The sequence below is a fragment of the Puntigrus tetrazona genome, chromosome 9 (assembly GCF_018831695.1).
Source record: "Puntigrus tetrazona isolate hp1 chromosome 9, ASM1883169v1, whole genome shotgun sequence".
In the NCBI taxonomy this organism is placed as follows: Eukaryota; Metazoa; Chordata; class Actinopteri; order Cypriniformes; family Cyprinidae; genus Puntigrus; species Puntigrus tetrazona.
In genome coordinates this window covers 22,233,196-22,251,713 of record NC_056707.1, presented here as the reverse complement: position 1 = coordinate 22,251,713, position 18,518 = coordinate 22,233,196, and the positions used below count along the sequence as shown (strand labels likewise).

Here is an 18,518-nt window from a genome sequence, read left to right as displayed (position 1 = left end):
GCCCGAATGCGGCTTTAGCTCGCACGCACTGAGTGGTTAGCGGTAAATATTTACTTAAGAGCAATTGCCTTACCTAAGTAGTTATCCGAAATAATGCCAATGAGGTTTTGAATGACCTGATCCATAATACATGATCCTGCTCATGGACTTGTTCCCGTTTAGTATTAAACACCGAGGAAACGTTTGTCTAATCAGGCACTTCTTTTGCCTGGAGTGTGTGGGGGTCTGCTATTGGCCCCAAAGTGTGTGTGTGTGTGTGTGTGTGTGTGTGTGTGTGTGTGTCAGCGAATGTGCATGCGCTGTAGTGCTTTGTGAGAGACCTTGCTCCAAAGTTCACAAGGAGTGGTAGAGAAAAGAGTCAGCAGGCAGTTGAGTAACTTTCTGCAGTAAAACCTACTTCAGGCTAACTTAGAAAACTTCTCCAAATGCATATAAACGCACAGATTTCGTCTGAAGCAGATGATAGACTCACCTCTGGATGGACTGCCGCTTTGTTCATCCAAAGAGGCCCCGAGAGGAGTCCTGTTGAAAAATCAATAACACGTCATATCCTCTTTTCCACTCGCCAAATCTCTCCCTAAAAAAAAGTGTCACTCGAGCAGAAACACACACACAAGCACGCATCCCTCTCTCGAAGTGTTATTTTCCCTCAGCAAAGCGCTGACACAGATTCTCTCGTCACGAACTTACAAAACGCTGCCTTCGAATTCCCCCGCCACTTTCATCCAGACACCTGGAGACCCGAACGGCGTGAGGAAAAAAAAAACACAGCGCGTAAAACGAAGGACTAAGAATAGCTCTTGCTCTGCCGTGCGCTGGCCATGTTTCACAACATCAGCGACAGCGCCGCCGCTGAAAGTCTCTCTAGCTCCGGATATCCAGCAAACTCTCGGCAGTAGAGACACTTACATTTCCTGTCAGGCTGTAGGAGGATGTCTGTCTCGTGTGTGTTTAATGATAATGAGCAGGAATTGGGAATAGGACGAGCACGAGGTATTTTTATTGACCTAGTGTGTGGCGTTGATGCTCAAACACGCAGCATCTGGGTTCAGCGGGGGAATTTACACTAGGAGCATTTGATTAAATCAACAGATGAGCCCAAAAATTTATTTTGGCATTATGCATTCATCTCAAACTGCTAATTCACATTTAATAACAGGGTTTTTTTTTTTTTTGCAGAACACGAAATTGAGTATACGTTTTTTTGTTAAAAGTTATATTTGCTTGTGTGTGTGCGTACAATTATATCACTTTAATTACATGTACTAAAGTTTAAAAGTTTGGGGTACGTATGATTTTTTTAGAATAAATAAAATAATGCTTTTATCCAGCAAGGATGCAATAAATTTATCAACTGCGACAATTCTGTTTTGTAATGTTAGTAACACTTTCATAAGTGCTGTTTTTTCTATTCATAAGATTTTACGTTGATGATGATTAGACATGTTTCTTGAGCACCAAATCAGCATATTAAAATGACTTCTTAAGGATCATGTGACACTACAGACTGGAGTAATTGCACAAAAAAAAAAATTATGAATTATAATTAAAAAAAATTTTATTTTTAAATTGTAAAAATATTTTACTGTAATTTAGATCAAATGCAGAATTGGTGAGCGTAAGAGACTTAAATATATCTTTCCAACACCAAACTTTTGTAAGGAAACATTAATTTATGGCCCATTTCAAACACGATGTGGGTCCTTTTTTAGTAATTTTCTTTTCTCTGAAACCGTTCCACAACTTAATTCTAAACAAGTTCTTTTTTTTTTCTTAACAGCACTTGGCTGTGGTCAAAATCGCTTCTGGACTCGTTCCAGCTTTAAAATTCAAAGATTCAGCCAGCAATTAAACATGACATCATCAACAACAAACAGTTCTTACATGTTCTCTGAGCAAACCTGACGCTAAGTAAATGACGTTAAGCCAAATTACCTGCAACATTCAAACACACACAGACGCTTTCTAGATCACAAGACGAAACAGCCGACAGGGACAAGTACCAGAAATTCTGGAATCTCGGTTTTGTTTTTCACATGGAAGGTTTATGTTGGTCATGAGGGATGTATATCTACAAAGTAAATCGATGGCTTTTTCCTCCTACGCTTTAAGCATAAACAGTTGTACATCTAAAAAAAAAAAAAAAAAAAGAAAGACAGCCTGGCAGTACAGAGAGAAAGACTACAATCTCTCTAAGGAAAACTTCAGCATTAATGGGCCCCGAAGGACTCAAACAAGCTACCAAAAAAAAAAAAAAGCGCCGGCACAAAGGACAATATTCAGTCCCCACAAGTAACGACTTTCCTGACTCTGGGAAGATCACGGTCTGAACTCGCCGAACTATTCACGCCATTCTCTAAAATGTACTGCTTGTCAGGGACGCCAAAGACGAAGGACAGAATGCTTTTCTGTGCCGCATCCGAGCGTTTTGTTTACTTACCGATTCACGTCACGCTGTGGCGTGTACACAGATCTTTCTCACAACCATTTGCATTTGTGTTTTATGAGCAGTGAGTTTGTTAGGCAACTCACCTGCAGGTCCTGAGCCAGTTCTCTACTTGATTTGGTTTACGACCTGATGAGAAAAAAATAAAAATAAAAGTAGCTGTTCCGTGTAATAAACAAATTGATTTCCTTAAAAGCGACAACAAGCCAACGGTGAACAACAAATCTGCCAGAGACGACAAACACTGCCGTGGTGTGCAATTCTTTTGTTTCCCAGAAACCTTTATTTGCTCTTAATTGGTTTATCATGACTTGAATGTCGAATCAAATGCCAAGCCGAGCAGGCAGACCTCTGGGATCACTACCGGATTGCAGCTTCCAGTACACCTTCCCAAAGATTAACCCCCAAAATCCCAGCGTCAAGTTGAGATTCTCGTGTATAAAATGTCAACTGGTTTGCATCTGGTTTGCATCCGAAAACAGCAATATCACGCCAAATTTGCATACATTTTCTGAGGTAAATTTAAAAGATTATTTATGAGGTATCACAGAATATTTACAGTACAATAAATACTAAAAATACAATACAATTCACATTAGACAAACGATCTGTTTAAATATTAGTTATCGGTACCAGCCTAAACAACGTTAAGGAATGTAGGCAAAATATTAAATACACATTTACAGTAGTGGATTTCCTGGTTGCATTTTCGTCCAGTTAATAGGATGACTCATTTTAAATTTCTACAGAATTTTGAGTTTTGGCTGTATATCTGATTTCAACATCTGTAGCAAAAAAGCTGTTAGACCCAGTAAGTTTAAATGTGTTATTGTTAATCAGTTTAAACTATTTCAATCAGCTGATCGAAATACAGCGTCCCTTGAAAATGCCTTGTATATTTGTTCAAAAAAAAGTAAAAAAATATATGATGATAAAAGTCAAATATTGCAGGTTAAACTACAGTCATTTTAACTTAGAAAAAATGCATTTCAGCTAGATTTGTACTCATCTTTGCTCTTGCAATAAATAGTTTGTATATACATGTCTGCTTGGTTGATTTCTCTAGTGTGCAGTATCTGTTAATAGAGAAACAAAACAGATCTGAGCCGTTATGCCATTAACGGAAAAACTGTACCTGTTTCCGAGGCTGTCGAAGTCTTGTCCTCCATAGGCTGGGCAGACAGCGGCTCCTCTGCGCCCTGGTCCTGAGACTCAGAAGCCTGCCAGGAGTCTCGGCTGTGAGCCCAGGCCCTCCTCTTGAATCTGGCAGGGGGGGACTCGCACTCCTCCATGTCCTTGGCTCGGACGGGATACTACAGTGGGGGACGGTTCACCTGCAGAGAAGCGAAAAGGGAAGGACTCAGATCTGAATGACACAACAATAGCCAGGCCCCCTTCTTTCTGGAGGGATTGATAGCGGGCCCAAAGAACACTGTCTTGTGTCATATGAAGCAGATATGAAAGAACGTGCACAAAATCGCATTAGCCCAAACTTTTCACACATCTTGGGCTCTTTTGAGCACTTTAAAAACAGAAGTGCAAGAGCCAACATGTCTTTGATGCATTAACTGCGCATGAGGTTAAGGGTGTTACACAACGTGCAACAGACCATGTGTCAGACACACACACACACACACACACACACACACACAAACGCACTCAAAATGAAGAGCCAGTGACTTTACAGACAATGTTCCTTAAGAATTATTCATAGCATGGATGGCCTTGATCCAAAACAGGCTATAATACAAGCATTAGCCTAAATTTGTATGAATTCCTACATACTTTAGATTAATAATGTGAATCTGTAATATAGAGTAAACGTATATAAATCATAAAAGGGAAGTGAAGAGAAGGAAGAGCTCATGCAATAAGGAAAATGTGCAGAAAGTTGTAAATTAGTTTGTTTCAGATTTGAAGAAATGTTGCATTACATCACTTGGATCATCAATGGATCATCTGAAGTGAATGGGTGCCGTCAAAGTGAGAGTCCAAACAACTGATAAAAACATCAAACAAGTACCACACAAGGTCCATCAATTAAATAAACAAGAGAAAATTCCATCATTAAGGCATTTTAAATTAAATTACGTCTCGCTAAAATGATTCCACCAAAATCTAAGTAAAAACGTACATCAACTATAGTCCTCAGATCAAAACCCATGACATATTTGTTAAGAAATGTTTTGGAATTTGGACTGTTTACACTGTTAACATTGTTTCATCTGTGCATATCTCTTGCCTGATTCAGACTAAATCACCCTTTCACCCAAGAAAGCAATATAATGGATAGAAAACTTGTGTGATAGCCTAAAAAAACAGTTTGAAGTTAAAACCATCATGACAAGATGTCTGCTGTGTGGATTATTATATAGTTTTTAATCAGCTGTTTGGATTCTCATTTCGACGGCACCCATTCACTGCAGAGGATCCTTTGGTAAGCAAGTGATGTATTGCTAAATTTGTCCAAATCTCTTTAGTTGAAGGAACAAACTCATCTACATCACCAAAATGTGACAGCCCAATGAAAACAGCCTATTAATATAACATGGTATATGTGATGTTTTTGTTCAGGTGGTCAAAGGCTCTGTCCCCCAGAAATACGTTTTGCTTAGCAAGGACAAAAAAATAGAGGGAACATCGAATCCAGAAATTACTGGAAAATCAAATAAGAGATGAACACCATGTGAAGGCAGCGACAACAAATAACTAGCATGAGAAACTAATAACATCTACAGAGACTCCAAGATTCCTGTCCATAAGAAGCAAACCAAAAAAAAAAAGAGAGGGAAAAAAAAGGGAGAGAGAAATGGGGGGAGGAGCAGGGGTCTTAACTGGAATAAATGGTAAAAAAGAAAGTCAAAAAAACAAGTTGAGCAGGAAATGTCTGTTTAGTTGAAAGATTACAAGCTGGTGCGAAGTCATTTCCTGTTTTGGATCTGGCACTTTTTGAAGAAACAGATGAGCTTGACCAAATGGGATGGATTTATAATTCAGAGTTGCGATTTCCCACAATTCACACACTGCTATTAATAGCACGTGTCTATTTTCAGACTGATCATTGGAGTGTGACAAATGTAAACCGCCAGGAACACCACCACATTTTATTACCAAAGTCTGGTGATTCTAAGGAAGCACGTCAACATTGGGGAATACACCTGCATTAACACACGTTCCAACTACAATCTACAACAGCAGTTCTCAAAATAAGATCAAAACAACCACCGAAATAAGCCAAACAACAGCAAAAATCCCACACGTATACGAGAAAAGAAAAAAATCCTATTATTTTAGGTGCATTTTTTTCAAGCTGCAAAATATGTATTGCGTAGAAATTGCGAATAAAACATCAAATGTTTTTAGTGATAACTAATGGGTTTTTGTACATTCTTTCTTAATTACATGCATACATAAGAATTAATGAGCGGATTTTTCTCATCATTTGAGGAAATAAAACTAGCTATACAAAAGAAACAAAACTACCACAGTTGTGTCTGGAAATCATCTGACAAGGAAAACAGTCAAAAAAAATTATTTAACAGCCATTATACAACAATATATGATGAAAGAATTTTGCGAAGCAACCAATCACGATCAAGTATTCCATAGAGGCATGTCCTAATATTGTAGAATCGTCTACTAGGTTTTGATAAATAAGTCTAATAATGCAAACCCAGTCTCAGTTTCAAATCCCATCAGAGGTTTTGTTATTTTTGGACTCCTTCAACAGAATTGATGTCCAGTCTACTTGGAGAAAGTTAAAAGGAAGCAAAGAGCGTACTCCAGAACACAGACTCCCTAAAATCCACTTCAAACACCCTTTTTCTCATTCAAAACAAATTGTTCACTTGCAAAACACAATGATTAATTACATTACCGCGCAAATAGCCCCTTTCTAACGTCATGTTAAGCGTAATTTACGCATCCCATCAGCAAATGTTGATTAGCTACAGCAATCCAGACTGGAACGCCGTGTCCGCTCGCATCTTCAACGCAGTTCAACGAAAACATTCATCTCTGACTTGAAATATCAATAAATGCAACGAGCCCTGATACATGGCAGCTCCAACAACAAAAAAAAAGAAGAACAAAACGCTAACCTAAATAGCGTGTTGGTGGATTCAATAAAAAGTCTGTCAACAAGCCATGTAACGGCAGTCAATATGAGAGCAACACGCTCCATTCCCTTTCACAAACAGCCTAGTTGTTTAATTCTATAAACACCGGAGAACTCGCGTTCTCCACTCCATTTTGGACCTGCGGTTTGTAAACAGCGCCGACTGAGTTACATACTCTGCTTTAAATGGATAGAGACTTCGGGAAGAAGGATGAGGAAAGCTGTGACTTTGCATAAATAAGCGCTACCGAGCAACGTCGAGCATTCCGCTCATCACCAAGAACAGGACAGACGCAAAATGCTAACCGGGGGGGGAAACCTTTGCTGTAAACCCCACACACGGCAAACTGTAAACACAAAGTCCCGGTGTTCCCAGCAATCCAGCTGTGTTTTTCTTACGAACCTTGTATTACATAAGATATCTTCATTTACTCGGCTGTGATGCACTTAAAAAAACGTTTATTTGAAACTTTTTTTACTTTGTAATGTTTAATCAAAACCGGACCTTTCTTTCAAAGGCGTCATCGAAAGCCCATTTTGCACAAGTTAATATGATTCTTCACGGTCTTAAGGAAAAGTCTATAACATACCGTGGTTAAAATTTCTCAATTGTAGTGTTTTTACCCTATTTTCAACAAGCCATTCTAGTCCATGTTGCTTTAAATGCTAATGAGCTTTGTTTGGCCCCACCCCTCTCTTCCGTGGAGCGATAAGCAGACTGTTAACAGCGGTTTATATTATTTTAAACCATGCATTTTAAACCATATTTAGTTTTAACTTCCTTTGCTCGTCTGTGCACCCAAAAACAGAACAGTTAGCATGTTTTGCTCAAACTTTTGCCATTGCATTAGCACTGTTGTCACGTGTGAAATCAAAATGAAGGTGCAGCTAGAACATTGCTTGTTTTTTTCAGACGCATTAATAAAAAGGCTTACTAAAACAAAGTTACTGGGTTACTCTTTTTCCCGTTTCCTTGGTTGGTGGATGCGCTAGGGACCTGATAATAGCTCTTAAAACCTGGAAAAGTCAGATTTTCATAATATGCCACCTTTAAGTAAAAGAACCAAACTTTGAACCTTTAAAAATGTAGTGTGTATGGTGTGTGTATGGACTTTAAAACTGGGGGAAAAAATGATTAAACCCCTATCCTTTGCCATTAAAGCAGGCTAACCACTTCAAACACTGTAAACCAATAGAGTCTGTGATGAATAGCTGGATGTCAGAGCTGTGAGGAAAATCAGAACCCCTTTAATTCCACTGAATAAATATGCCATCGCTATTATCCTTTTCAAACCAGTCGACAATAGCTTGCTTGGCCCGAAAACGCCTTGAGAAACTATGACTATTTTTAAAACGCTGCATGCACCCCACACATGCTCCAGCTATGACCTCTTTCTGTTCGAGTGAGGACGTCCCAGTTCCCACATTTCATTCCAGATTTGACCGGTTACTCGTCGTGTCCGTCCCCACGTCCCAAGGCCCCAAACAAAAACAGGACCGGGGCTCCAAGACAAACACGGCACAAACAACAGAACATCAAAGCTCATCCTAAGAAACATCCCACAATTAATGCATCGCGCTTACACAAAGACCTAGTGATTAAGAGCATATCCGGTCCGAACAGACCGATTCTCAGAAGAACCAGGCGATTTATTGAATATTCAGGATGACTTCGCTGGAAATGTATATTTAAACATGTGTATTTTTGGATATTCGGACATCACATTCACAATGTCGTAGCGTTTGATTATAGCTTAAAAAGACTGCATCATCAGACTAGTTTTCAGATCGTTCCTTGTCTCATGAGCATGAAAGCTCAAGACCGATGATTGCTAGCGCTTCTGAGTTATACATAAAGGGAAGTATATAATGTATGCGCCTCTAGCATCATCAAACAGAATTGCAAAAATAATAAACAATAATTTAACACCATGTCCGCTGGAAGAACAAACTATACACTTTTTAATATTCTTTAAGTGGAAAAAAAGTGGCGGAAACGCGCCTTGATCAGCTGTTGAAATTATGGTTCTGCACACAGCAAAGGGCCAAATGTTGAAAATATATTGAAATGTGATCGCTTTTAGCGATTTCGTACAGCTTTATTTGAACATTTTAAGCTAGCTTAATCATTTTACAGACATCTACAGCCAAAACAGCCTCCGAGTGAGGAAAGGTTTTAAGAAAGAATGGCCAGTGACCTGAAAGTAATGTTATCTTGCATCCACGCAGTGATGTCATGAGGTTCAAAGCAGAACAAGATAAGCCTCAACCGGCAAGCTGCTCTTTTCGAACCACACCTGCGATGTTTTCTTCCCAAGTTAGAAACACAATATCCAGTTTGCGCCAGTGCCTTGGTGAACTGCCACCCTCAGTGACCTTTGCTATTGGCTCTAAACACAAGCCCAAGGTCTAGCCTGTGAAATAACATGGCATTCTGATGAAGTCCTCCATTGTGATATTGTTTTAGAGACCACGGCGTCTATGAAAGAAAAGGTTAGCCCTCCCATAAGTCCCACGGGTGTGAATGTGCTGCTGTTGACAAATTTTTAGGGCCAAATATAGAGCCTTGTGGTACGCCAAAAACAAAACAATTCTATATTTTTCTAGCTCAGCATTTTTAGCTTGATAACGTTCTATATCTCTACAAAGACCACCAGATGAACCATCAGATTTCTCCCTGAGGAAGAAAACATGAACAAAAGGGAGCTAAGGCATGTTTTGAGTGAATTTACAGCATTGTTCATAAACATGCTAATATATATCAGTAGGCTAAATTACAAACATTTTTATAATAAGGCGCCAATACAATTATAATTTCCTTCTTTATTTAGCATTTTCTACAGATCAATTAATGATATAAAAAAAATGGTGAAATATGCAAGGTGCGACACTGACCAAAAGTGAAGCTAACCGAGGGAGAAAGATTGAAAGTCATACCACTGATTCACTCTCTATCCAATGCTTTTGGCCCAATGTCAATCGCAATCCAATTATGTGACTGTGATGCAATGCAATATAATAAACCATGACGCATAATGTATATAATGAGGTAGTTGCTGATCCCCAAACTTAACTTTTTACATAAGAGCATTACATTGCACAGACGATGTCTCAGTAATTGCATAGATTATGCTTCTAGTTTTTCAGACTTGACTACCACAACATGTCGATATGGGTACAAACTGTATGTGTCACTTATGCACCACAAACAGGAAATATGTAAAACATACCTAAACCTAAAACTGCCTTGCTGCTTTCGGCTTTAAAAAAGAGATCAAGTGAGAATGCTTCCAGAACATCTCTTTGGTATGCAAGTGTTTACTACATGGTACTTTGGCTAAGTCGCCCTCTCTTCTTACATTTGACTCTTTTTCCACTTGTCTTCTGGCAGTGAGTGAGAAGAAGGACAATAAATTCAGAAACTATCAAACCTCAGACCTAAAGAACCAACTGAAAACATATGGTTGAATATGGTAACATTATAAACAACAAATAATTTTGTGACATTTGTGAATGTATTGTATTTTCTTGTACTGACATATAGGAATTTTATAAATATATAATACAGTATGTGTGTGTGTGTATTTTTAAATAAATAAATAAATAAATAAAATAAATAAATAAATATATATATATATATATATATATATATATATATATATATATATATATATATATATATATATATATATATATATATATATTATATATTTATATATATATTATATATATGCATATATACATATATATATATACACAATTTTGCAATTTATATATTTCTTCACTATAATTACACTATAGAATGCAGTTACTGCATGTGTTATTGCAACAATCCTCAAGTTCCATTATATATATTTATACATCATATATATATATATATCCAACAAATTACCATAACTGTATTATGATATATATAGGTATATATATAAATGGACAGTTTATAAACATTTATTTTACCTTGCATACTTCTGCACATTTTCATCAAGGAGGTTCTAATAAATTAGGCGTCTGCCTAATTTGATCAAGTGGCGATCCAACAAAGTACCATCTAAGTAAACAACCAAAATTTATTTTAACATCATAAAGCCCACTCATCAAGGAGGATTAGGCGCTGATCATAACTATTACCCAAAAAGAAAATATTTCGAGATTGCGATCATAACGATTCCATCTGGGCCTTCTCGCTTTCCCCAGTATTTTAATGCTAAATATGTTTGTAACGGGCAGATAAAAACACTGCTCTGTGTTGCCCTGCTTTGCCGCACACTGATTGCACACTGTTTTTTTTAATCCAAGTGTGTTTTATGGCACACTTTGTATTCCAGACACCGTGTCCTGGAGTTTGGAAGCAAGCAAGGGTACGAGAGAGAAGGGGGTGCCAGGGTAACGTACAAGGTCAAACAAACCATTTGACGGATCTTAATACTTCACAAGTGGCGAAAAGCGACAGGACATTTTGTCACAGCTACTCTGCCACCCAAGACACAAGATGGGGAAGATGTGGGACGTGATCTGTGTTTGGAGAGCTGACGTTGTGACCGAAATACAGAATCAACACGGCGCTTGTAATGCGGCGAAGTTAGTTCAATTACGTTAGACCATAAACGACATACCTCAAGGTGGGTTAACCGCTGCCATCATGCCACTTACAGCACAAACGAAGCAAGCCAAACTACATTGTTTCTTAGCAGTTCAAGTACCTTAATCATTTGTACAGTACTTCAACAATAACTGATTATATACGATTTTATATTTTTACTTAAATTTTTATTTTATCCTGAAAGGATGCATTAGACTGAGCAAAGGTTACAGTAACCAGACTTGAGTATAATGTTACAATAATTTTTTATTTTTATTTTATTATATGCTGTTCTTTTATACTTTCTATTCATCAAAATAGAGAAAACATACTGCAATTTTTAATAATGATAATAATAAGAATGTTTTCTTGACCATCAAATCAGCATATTAGAATTATTTCTGAAGGATCATGACAAGTCGGCCTTTCCTAAATTTTAAGATACATTAAAACAGAAAACATTGTCTATAATAAATTGTAGAAATATTGAACAATATTTACTTATTAAATGCAGCCTTAGTAAGACATTTCTATTAAAAATACTTAACGCTTTACTACACTAGATAAAACAAGTACACATGGTATTTCTCCTGGTAAAGATTTTTAATGTTTTTTTAACTTAAGTATTTAATTAAGCTACACTCTGTGAACAATTATTTACAGTAATTTAAGTGTCATAACACTTTAGTACACATAATGCCATAATAGTTCTGTTCATGGATTATGGGTTGGACATGAAACAAGTGACGACTTGCACCAAGTACGGAATGGTTTTGAAGGAATAACTGGTATTTAATTATGTTTTTATTCATTTTTGTTTTTTTTTTTTTTTTTTAAAGAATCAGATCTTAAGACTCATTTGTTCATGATACCTCACCTAAAAAAGAAACCCTAATAAAATAAATGTCACAACTAAGAAGAAAACAGTCAAGATAGAATGGTATTTCAGTTCCCAACCCACGCTGTTTCTTAATTTAAGAGCTGTATCAGATCAGTAGCGCTACAATAGTCCAAAGGAGGCAGAATAGAAAAGCGGAATACAAAAAAAAACAAGCCAAGGGCCTCCTCATCGACTCCCCTGTTTGTTAAAGGTCCAGCCACAGAGACACACCATGTACCAGCATTATGATAAAACCGTTTAATCATTAGCCTGAACAAGGTCAGCAGTTCCCAGGGTTTCAATTTGCGCAGTGTGAAACAAACATATGGAGCGCCCAGGGTGTTACCGTTAGCGTGCTAGCACAACAGACACTGAGATTCAGTCAGAAACAGGTGAGGCTCCGATTTCATACCTTCCGGCGGAAATCTCAAACTCCCAGCACCTCACAGAGTAAACCTTAAGTGAGTAATAATAACGTTGTATTTTTTCATAACGTTACAAACGCACGCACACACACACACCCTTGTGATGAATAGCATTGACATGGGACCCAGAGGAGGGCTGGCCGGAATCCCAGGAACTAGGCCTCGGCTAAAGGATCTGATTATGGAAGAAATATGGAAAGCAATAGGAGGGAGCTGATGAGATAAACTAATGCGAGATCCATCAGGCGGCCGCACTTCTTCTGAACAGCACTGTAAACATCTCAGCACGTAGTCCTGATGGATTACGAGCGGCACTGCTTTTCATTCCAGCTTACTTAGATGCTCTGCTTAATTCACAACGAGGAATCGCCTACAGCACTGCCTGAAGTCCAAGCAGTGAATATTTCATGGCAGCTCTTTCATGTGAATTTCAAGCTTAGGGAGGGAGGGGGAAACATTTTTTAGATATTTAGATAAACACATTTGAGAATGCGGTTTTACAGTAAATGTCTACAGTTAAGGCCATCGCAAAAGTCTGTTCGCTTTTTCTAGTTTTTCCATATTCGTCATCCTTTCCTATCAAAATGCACTTTACGGATGTGAAGAAGCAGAAAATCAAACCTGATATGAATTTTTTATGACGGACGGAGGTTTTGGAGGCAGAGTGTTAATGTGATCGACGTACTTATTTGGTCGTATTTTTTAACGTGTGCAGCGCAAATGGTATTACTTGGGACTTTTTTATTATTAAATGTAACTTTTTGGTATTTCTTAAATCACAGTAATTGGAGTGTTTATGCATCAAAATCTGCGCAAGCAAAACAAGCTGTCTGTCATTGTATGGACAATAAAACGTGTTCCAAACATTTCAAAGAAGTTGAGTCGAGCAGGTTTTGAAAGACAAGAGGTTGTGGAAATAGCGAGAGAATTTTCAAGTTTGGGATAAACCATCCCTTTAATGTAACCGCATTTAAAAGCAATAAGCTTTACTCTGATTTTCCCACAGTAAAGGAGGTATAACATGCTCTGTTTTGCTTACCAAGCATGACCCTGGGGGCTAAAAGCTTTTGAGACTGTTTAAACTAGTTCTCACTTTCCATGAAATGTCTCACCTGTCAGGATCACTGTCGATAAAACATAGAAAACTGTGAGTGATGTGCCTTAAGCTATATTGTATATCGTGCAGCTCGTGGTCGTTTTCCAAATCATCAAAGTGATCATCCTTATCCCCTTGTTAGTGTGAACAGAGCACATGCATGTCATTAATCGTTTGAAATGCACTTGTCAAAGGAAGCGATGTCATTTCCTCATTATCTTCAGCTGAGATGTTCCTGTGATGCAGCATGGTGTGCGTCAGAAGACTCGTTAAGGGATGGACGAATTGGATAAAATTACGTTTTATATTTTTAAAAAGGTTTTAGACATTAGTTTTTATATATTGGCATATTTTAAAAACATTTTAAGATACGCAGTGTGTGTTTATTCGCAACAGTTATGCTAACAACAATAAAAAGACATTAATGACATTAAAACAGCGATATCTGCTGACGCACAACGTGCTGCGTTCGCTGTCACGGGAACATCCCAGTGGAAGATAATGAGGAAATTACAATGCTCCTTGACTCCGTCATCCCACTAACAAGGGGATAAGGATCCCTTGGATGAGTTTGAATATGACCATGATTCGTACGATACATGATACTCGTTACACCCCTTCTTAAAAGAAGTGTCTTCTACTCACCAAGTCTACATTTATTTGATCATAAATACAGTAAAAACAGCAATATTGTGAAATATTATCATAATTTAAATTGTGAAATATTATTATAATTTCTAACTAATATATATAATATATATATATATATATATATATATATATATATATATATATATATATATATATATATATATATATATATATATATATATATATATATATATTTTTTTTTTTTTTTTTTTTTTTTTCTTTCTTTGATAACAAACCAAAACTTTTGGCATCACTGTCCCAGTCATCATTGTCATATAATGCTTCAGAGATCATTTTATCCAGTCAATTTGAAATAATTCTAATACGCTAATGCAATTTTTGATTATTATTACTCATATGAAAAAGTTGCACAGCCTACTATTTTAGTGAAAACCACGATACCTTTTTCAGGGTCTTAAAATGATTAGAAAGTTCCGAGAAATACCATTTAACTGAAACAGAAATCTTTTAGAACATTCTAAATGTATTAAGCAATTTAATGGATCTTTGCTGAATAAAGATACAATCTGATTTGACCAAGTCTGCCCTCACACTTTTGTATAGCCCGTAAACATTGGATCTCCTACATTTGACTACAGTTAGCAAGTAGCAAATCGTGACTCGTGGCCATTAAACAAAAACCTTTTTAAAATTTCAATGCACCCAAAAAGAAAAGAATTCAGTGTTGTAGTCACACCATCTGGGTTTATGAAGTATTTACCAAACCCTCATCTTACTAAAATTCACTGAGTGTGAGATGTAAATTGTACAACACGACAGTCTCATTTCCCTCAAGTCTCTTTGAAGCCTTTCTCTCGAGGTTTCAATAAGCCAGGTCTGTTTCGGGCCCCTAGCTGAATTCATTTCCTGTGGACGAAGCCCCGATAGCGTTCATTTGGCCACATACGACCTTTTCGGGTTCGATTTTATGAGCAGGGCGGAAAAACCATCCGTTTAGTATTCTCTTCTTCAGCATTGTGCTGTTTGTGAGATAATGCAAAACAAGAGGCAGGCGGTAAAATGCACCAGAAAATGCTTCTGTCTGTGTTATAGACCTCCTTCTTCATCGTGTAACAGCTCTGCACGTCTAATATGAGAATATTACAACTTTAGAAAATTGTCCCTCGGATCTGAAACAACAGACAATAAGCCGAACTAGATGGCATCTACACCTGGGAAGGAAATGCAATATGTAGTTGCAGTGACTGTTTCAAAAGCATCAATGGAAACGGTCATCAATGGTTCGCTTTAATATAATCTAACTTCCTATTGTAAATAACAGTACTTTGCTAAGAAAACAGAGCCACACCTTTTGTTTAGTTAGCGTGACACATTTTCCACGAAAAGCAACTCGAGACCTGTTAACACAAAAACTTGGCTTACTTTTCCAACCACTAATGCCGATTTCTCTTGTTAAAGAGACAGTTCACTCAAATGGAAAATTTACTGATTGCAAAGCAGCGAGTTTGAACAACACAACCGCTAACGGGATTTCAGAGCTCCTCCAGAGAACGACGGCTTAAATTTCCCTAAATTAGAGTAAATGATTTTTAATTTATTTTTTGTTTTCGGATGAACTTTTCCTTTAAGGACGTGTTTACATTATCTCTCCCTGTGGCAGGAATGCAGTAAATCGTGCGACAACGCGGATTCACCCGTGTTATCTCTGCAAATACACTTCGGTATCTCTCGTTTGCTCAAACACGCTCTCTTTTACTCATACGCACACATGTCAGCTGTGTTTACACCTGACCAATGTTATCTGAAGACACCCAGAAGACAGCACCCCTGCTTTTATGTTTGCATAAAACAGAGCTGCCCTACTTTTGATAATCGCGTAAAACTGCGGAAAAGTCACGAACGCGAGAAAGTGGAACGAACTTTTAAGGAGACTTGAGAGCCACTAGACTAAACTAGGAAATCCTCGCCGTGGTTAAGAGCACTAAAGTTTCAGATCCGCGCACGCAAAAAAAAAAAAAACAACCGCTGTCAGTGAAGCACTAGTGGTCCTTTAATGAGAATCTTAAAATGTAATTAAATAAAAATAAAGCTGCACCATTCAAGATTTTGGGGTCAGTAAAAATGTATGTTAATGTCCCAAGGCTGTGTTTATTTGTCAAAAACGTAAAAATTGTAATATTGTGACATATTACTACAATTTATAAATTACGGTTTTCTATTTTGCATATTATATATTTTAAAATGCAATTTATTCCTATCGTAACAAAGCTGAAATATGTTATTTGTGTGTGTGTGTGTGTGTGTGTGTGAAAAACTATATTTTTTCATGATGCTTTGATGAACAGAAAGATAAAAAAACAGAATTCATTTTAAAAAAAACAAACAAAAACAATTGTGTTGCAGAACTTTTTTTACTGTTACAGTAAAAGTACAAGTATTTGCCCTTAACTTCTGAACAGTATTTATATATATATATATATATATATATATATATATATATATATATATATATATATATATATATATATATATATATATATTTATAATAACTAACGTAAAAATGTAAAGCACCAACATTTAATTAATCAATTGATTAACTCATAGCAATAAACATCTGATCCAAAATTTAGTTCACACTTAATTAACTAAGTTAAACAGTTATATATGTACGAAAATGTTGGATCCAACTTCCAGCGACACTGTGCTTTGGTAAAGATAAGGCTATTTTAATACTTGTGTATTTTACAAACTTTTTATGCAAGATAAGCTTAGCATCAAATGACATACATTTTCCAGAAATAAAAAAAAATGATGTCATCTGGGATGGTCAACATAAAGCATATAACACTTCAGGTGAGAGCATTGGGTGGCCCTAAATGAGTTCATGCTTTCTTCTAGTCATCTGGTCTGATTAGTAATAAATCAAGAACGCAATAAGAGAGATATCATCACTTATGAAAAGCATGTCATTATCATGCCTATAAACATCACTAAAGCTCAACAAAACCAAGAGTATCTAATGAGGCTATAAACTCTCTGTCGCTTTTCAGGAGATCGAAGCAGGTGACATGAGCCACCATAGTATCCAAGAACATCGGTATCAACCAAAGGAGGCATTCAAGAAAAGACAAGGGGGGGAAAAAACATTGTAACGTCATCTGATTAGTTACAAAACTGTCCCCTCGGAATCTAAAAGCCCATTCGTTGCAGCGCAAAAGTTCCCTTTACTTTGCCTTTCCAAACTATAAGCGCTAATATATTGTTTCAATCACACGCGCGTGCCAAACAACTCCAGAAGCGGACGCGAGCGTGCCGTAACGCCATGTTACGCGTTAAACCAGCAAGAGCGCTTAAACGTCAGTATTTCAGCGAGCATCTGCGCGTCAAACAACTTCAATACGGCAGCAAACACGGGAGAGCGCGCAAGATTGAATACAAACACCGGAGAAAGCGACCAAAAAAAGCGGCCCTAAAATAGCAGGAAAACACATCTTACCATCTCAACGGGACGTGGCGATGATCGCGCGCTGATAGTTACAAAGTATCTGGCGCACCGAATCATCTGCCAAAACTATTCCAAAACTTCAAGTGCAATGCTTCCGCTTCCGGAAAAAAAAAAAAAGAGTGAAAAAGTAACAACATGGGCGAGACGGAGCCCAAAAATATGCCTGGCCTGAAACCTGCTGGAAGAAGACACGCGGTGCACCGTCCCTGCCTGAGCCGAAACCGAACGAGCTAATTACAGAAACGGCAGACGATGCGTTCAGCTGAACGTGAAATTAAACGAACGTCAAGTAGAAAGACTGTGCAAAAAAAATGCTTTAATATTATTTGCTTTATTTATATTATTTTCGACTACTGCTGTCTATATCAACACACACACACACACATAAAGATACACAACATATATTGTTAAATTGATTAGCCTAATGACATACAAAATAAAAGTTTTTGTTTGCATAATACATGCGTGTTCTATGTATATTTGCACACACATTTAGTAAATCTTTTGAAAATATTGACATGTATTTAAATATATGTTTGATATACAAACATATTTTTTTCTGAGATATATATATATATATATATATATATATATATATATATATATATATATATATATATATATATATATATATATACATGCATTTGTGTGAATTAGATAATAAATATTTACACACACACACACACACACACACACACCTTTAATGTCATACAGCCAAAACCAGATGTCTATACATTTACTGATAGCTAAAAAAGGAAGCTAAGTCGCTGAGCAAGGCGGGGAAGTGGTTAACCTACCAATCCATCTGTGATGAGGCACCTGTGATAGACATCTAACCGAGAGACTTTAAAACCACAA

General features: G+C 37.1%; 1 protein-coding gene across 3 annotated transcripts in view; it reads right to left on the bottom strand.

The window, feature by feature from the left end:
* The window catches only part of itprid2 (ITPR interacting domain containing 2), a 38,641-nt gene extending 20,867 nt beyond the window's left edge, over window positions 1–17,774 (bottom strand). Inside the window, exons 1-4 of one of the 3 annotated variants that reach the window (XM_043248614.1) lie at window positions 17,652–17,774; window positions 3,582–3,780; window positions 2,533–2,575; window positions 473–522 (exon numbers count right to left, since the gene is read on the bottom strand). In XM_043248614.1, the coding sequence (XP_043104549.1) occupies window positions 473–522; window positions 2,533–2,575; window positions 3,582–3,738 (250 nt within the window). In that variant the 5' untranslated portion in view covers window positions 3,739–3,780; window positions 17,652–17,774. Of the gene's footprint in view, window positions 1–73; window positions 254–472; window positions 523–690; window positions 977–2,532; window positions 2,576–3,581; window positions 3,781–17,651 lie in introns of those variants that run through there. The other 2 variants (XM_043248615.1, XM_043248616.1) reach the window with 2 other exon arrangements.
* Window positions 17,775–18,518: the final 744 nt, after the last annotated feature.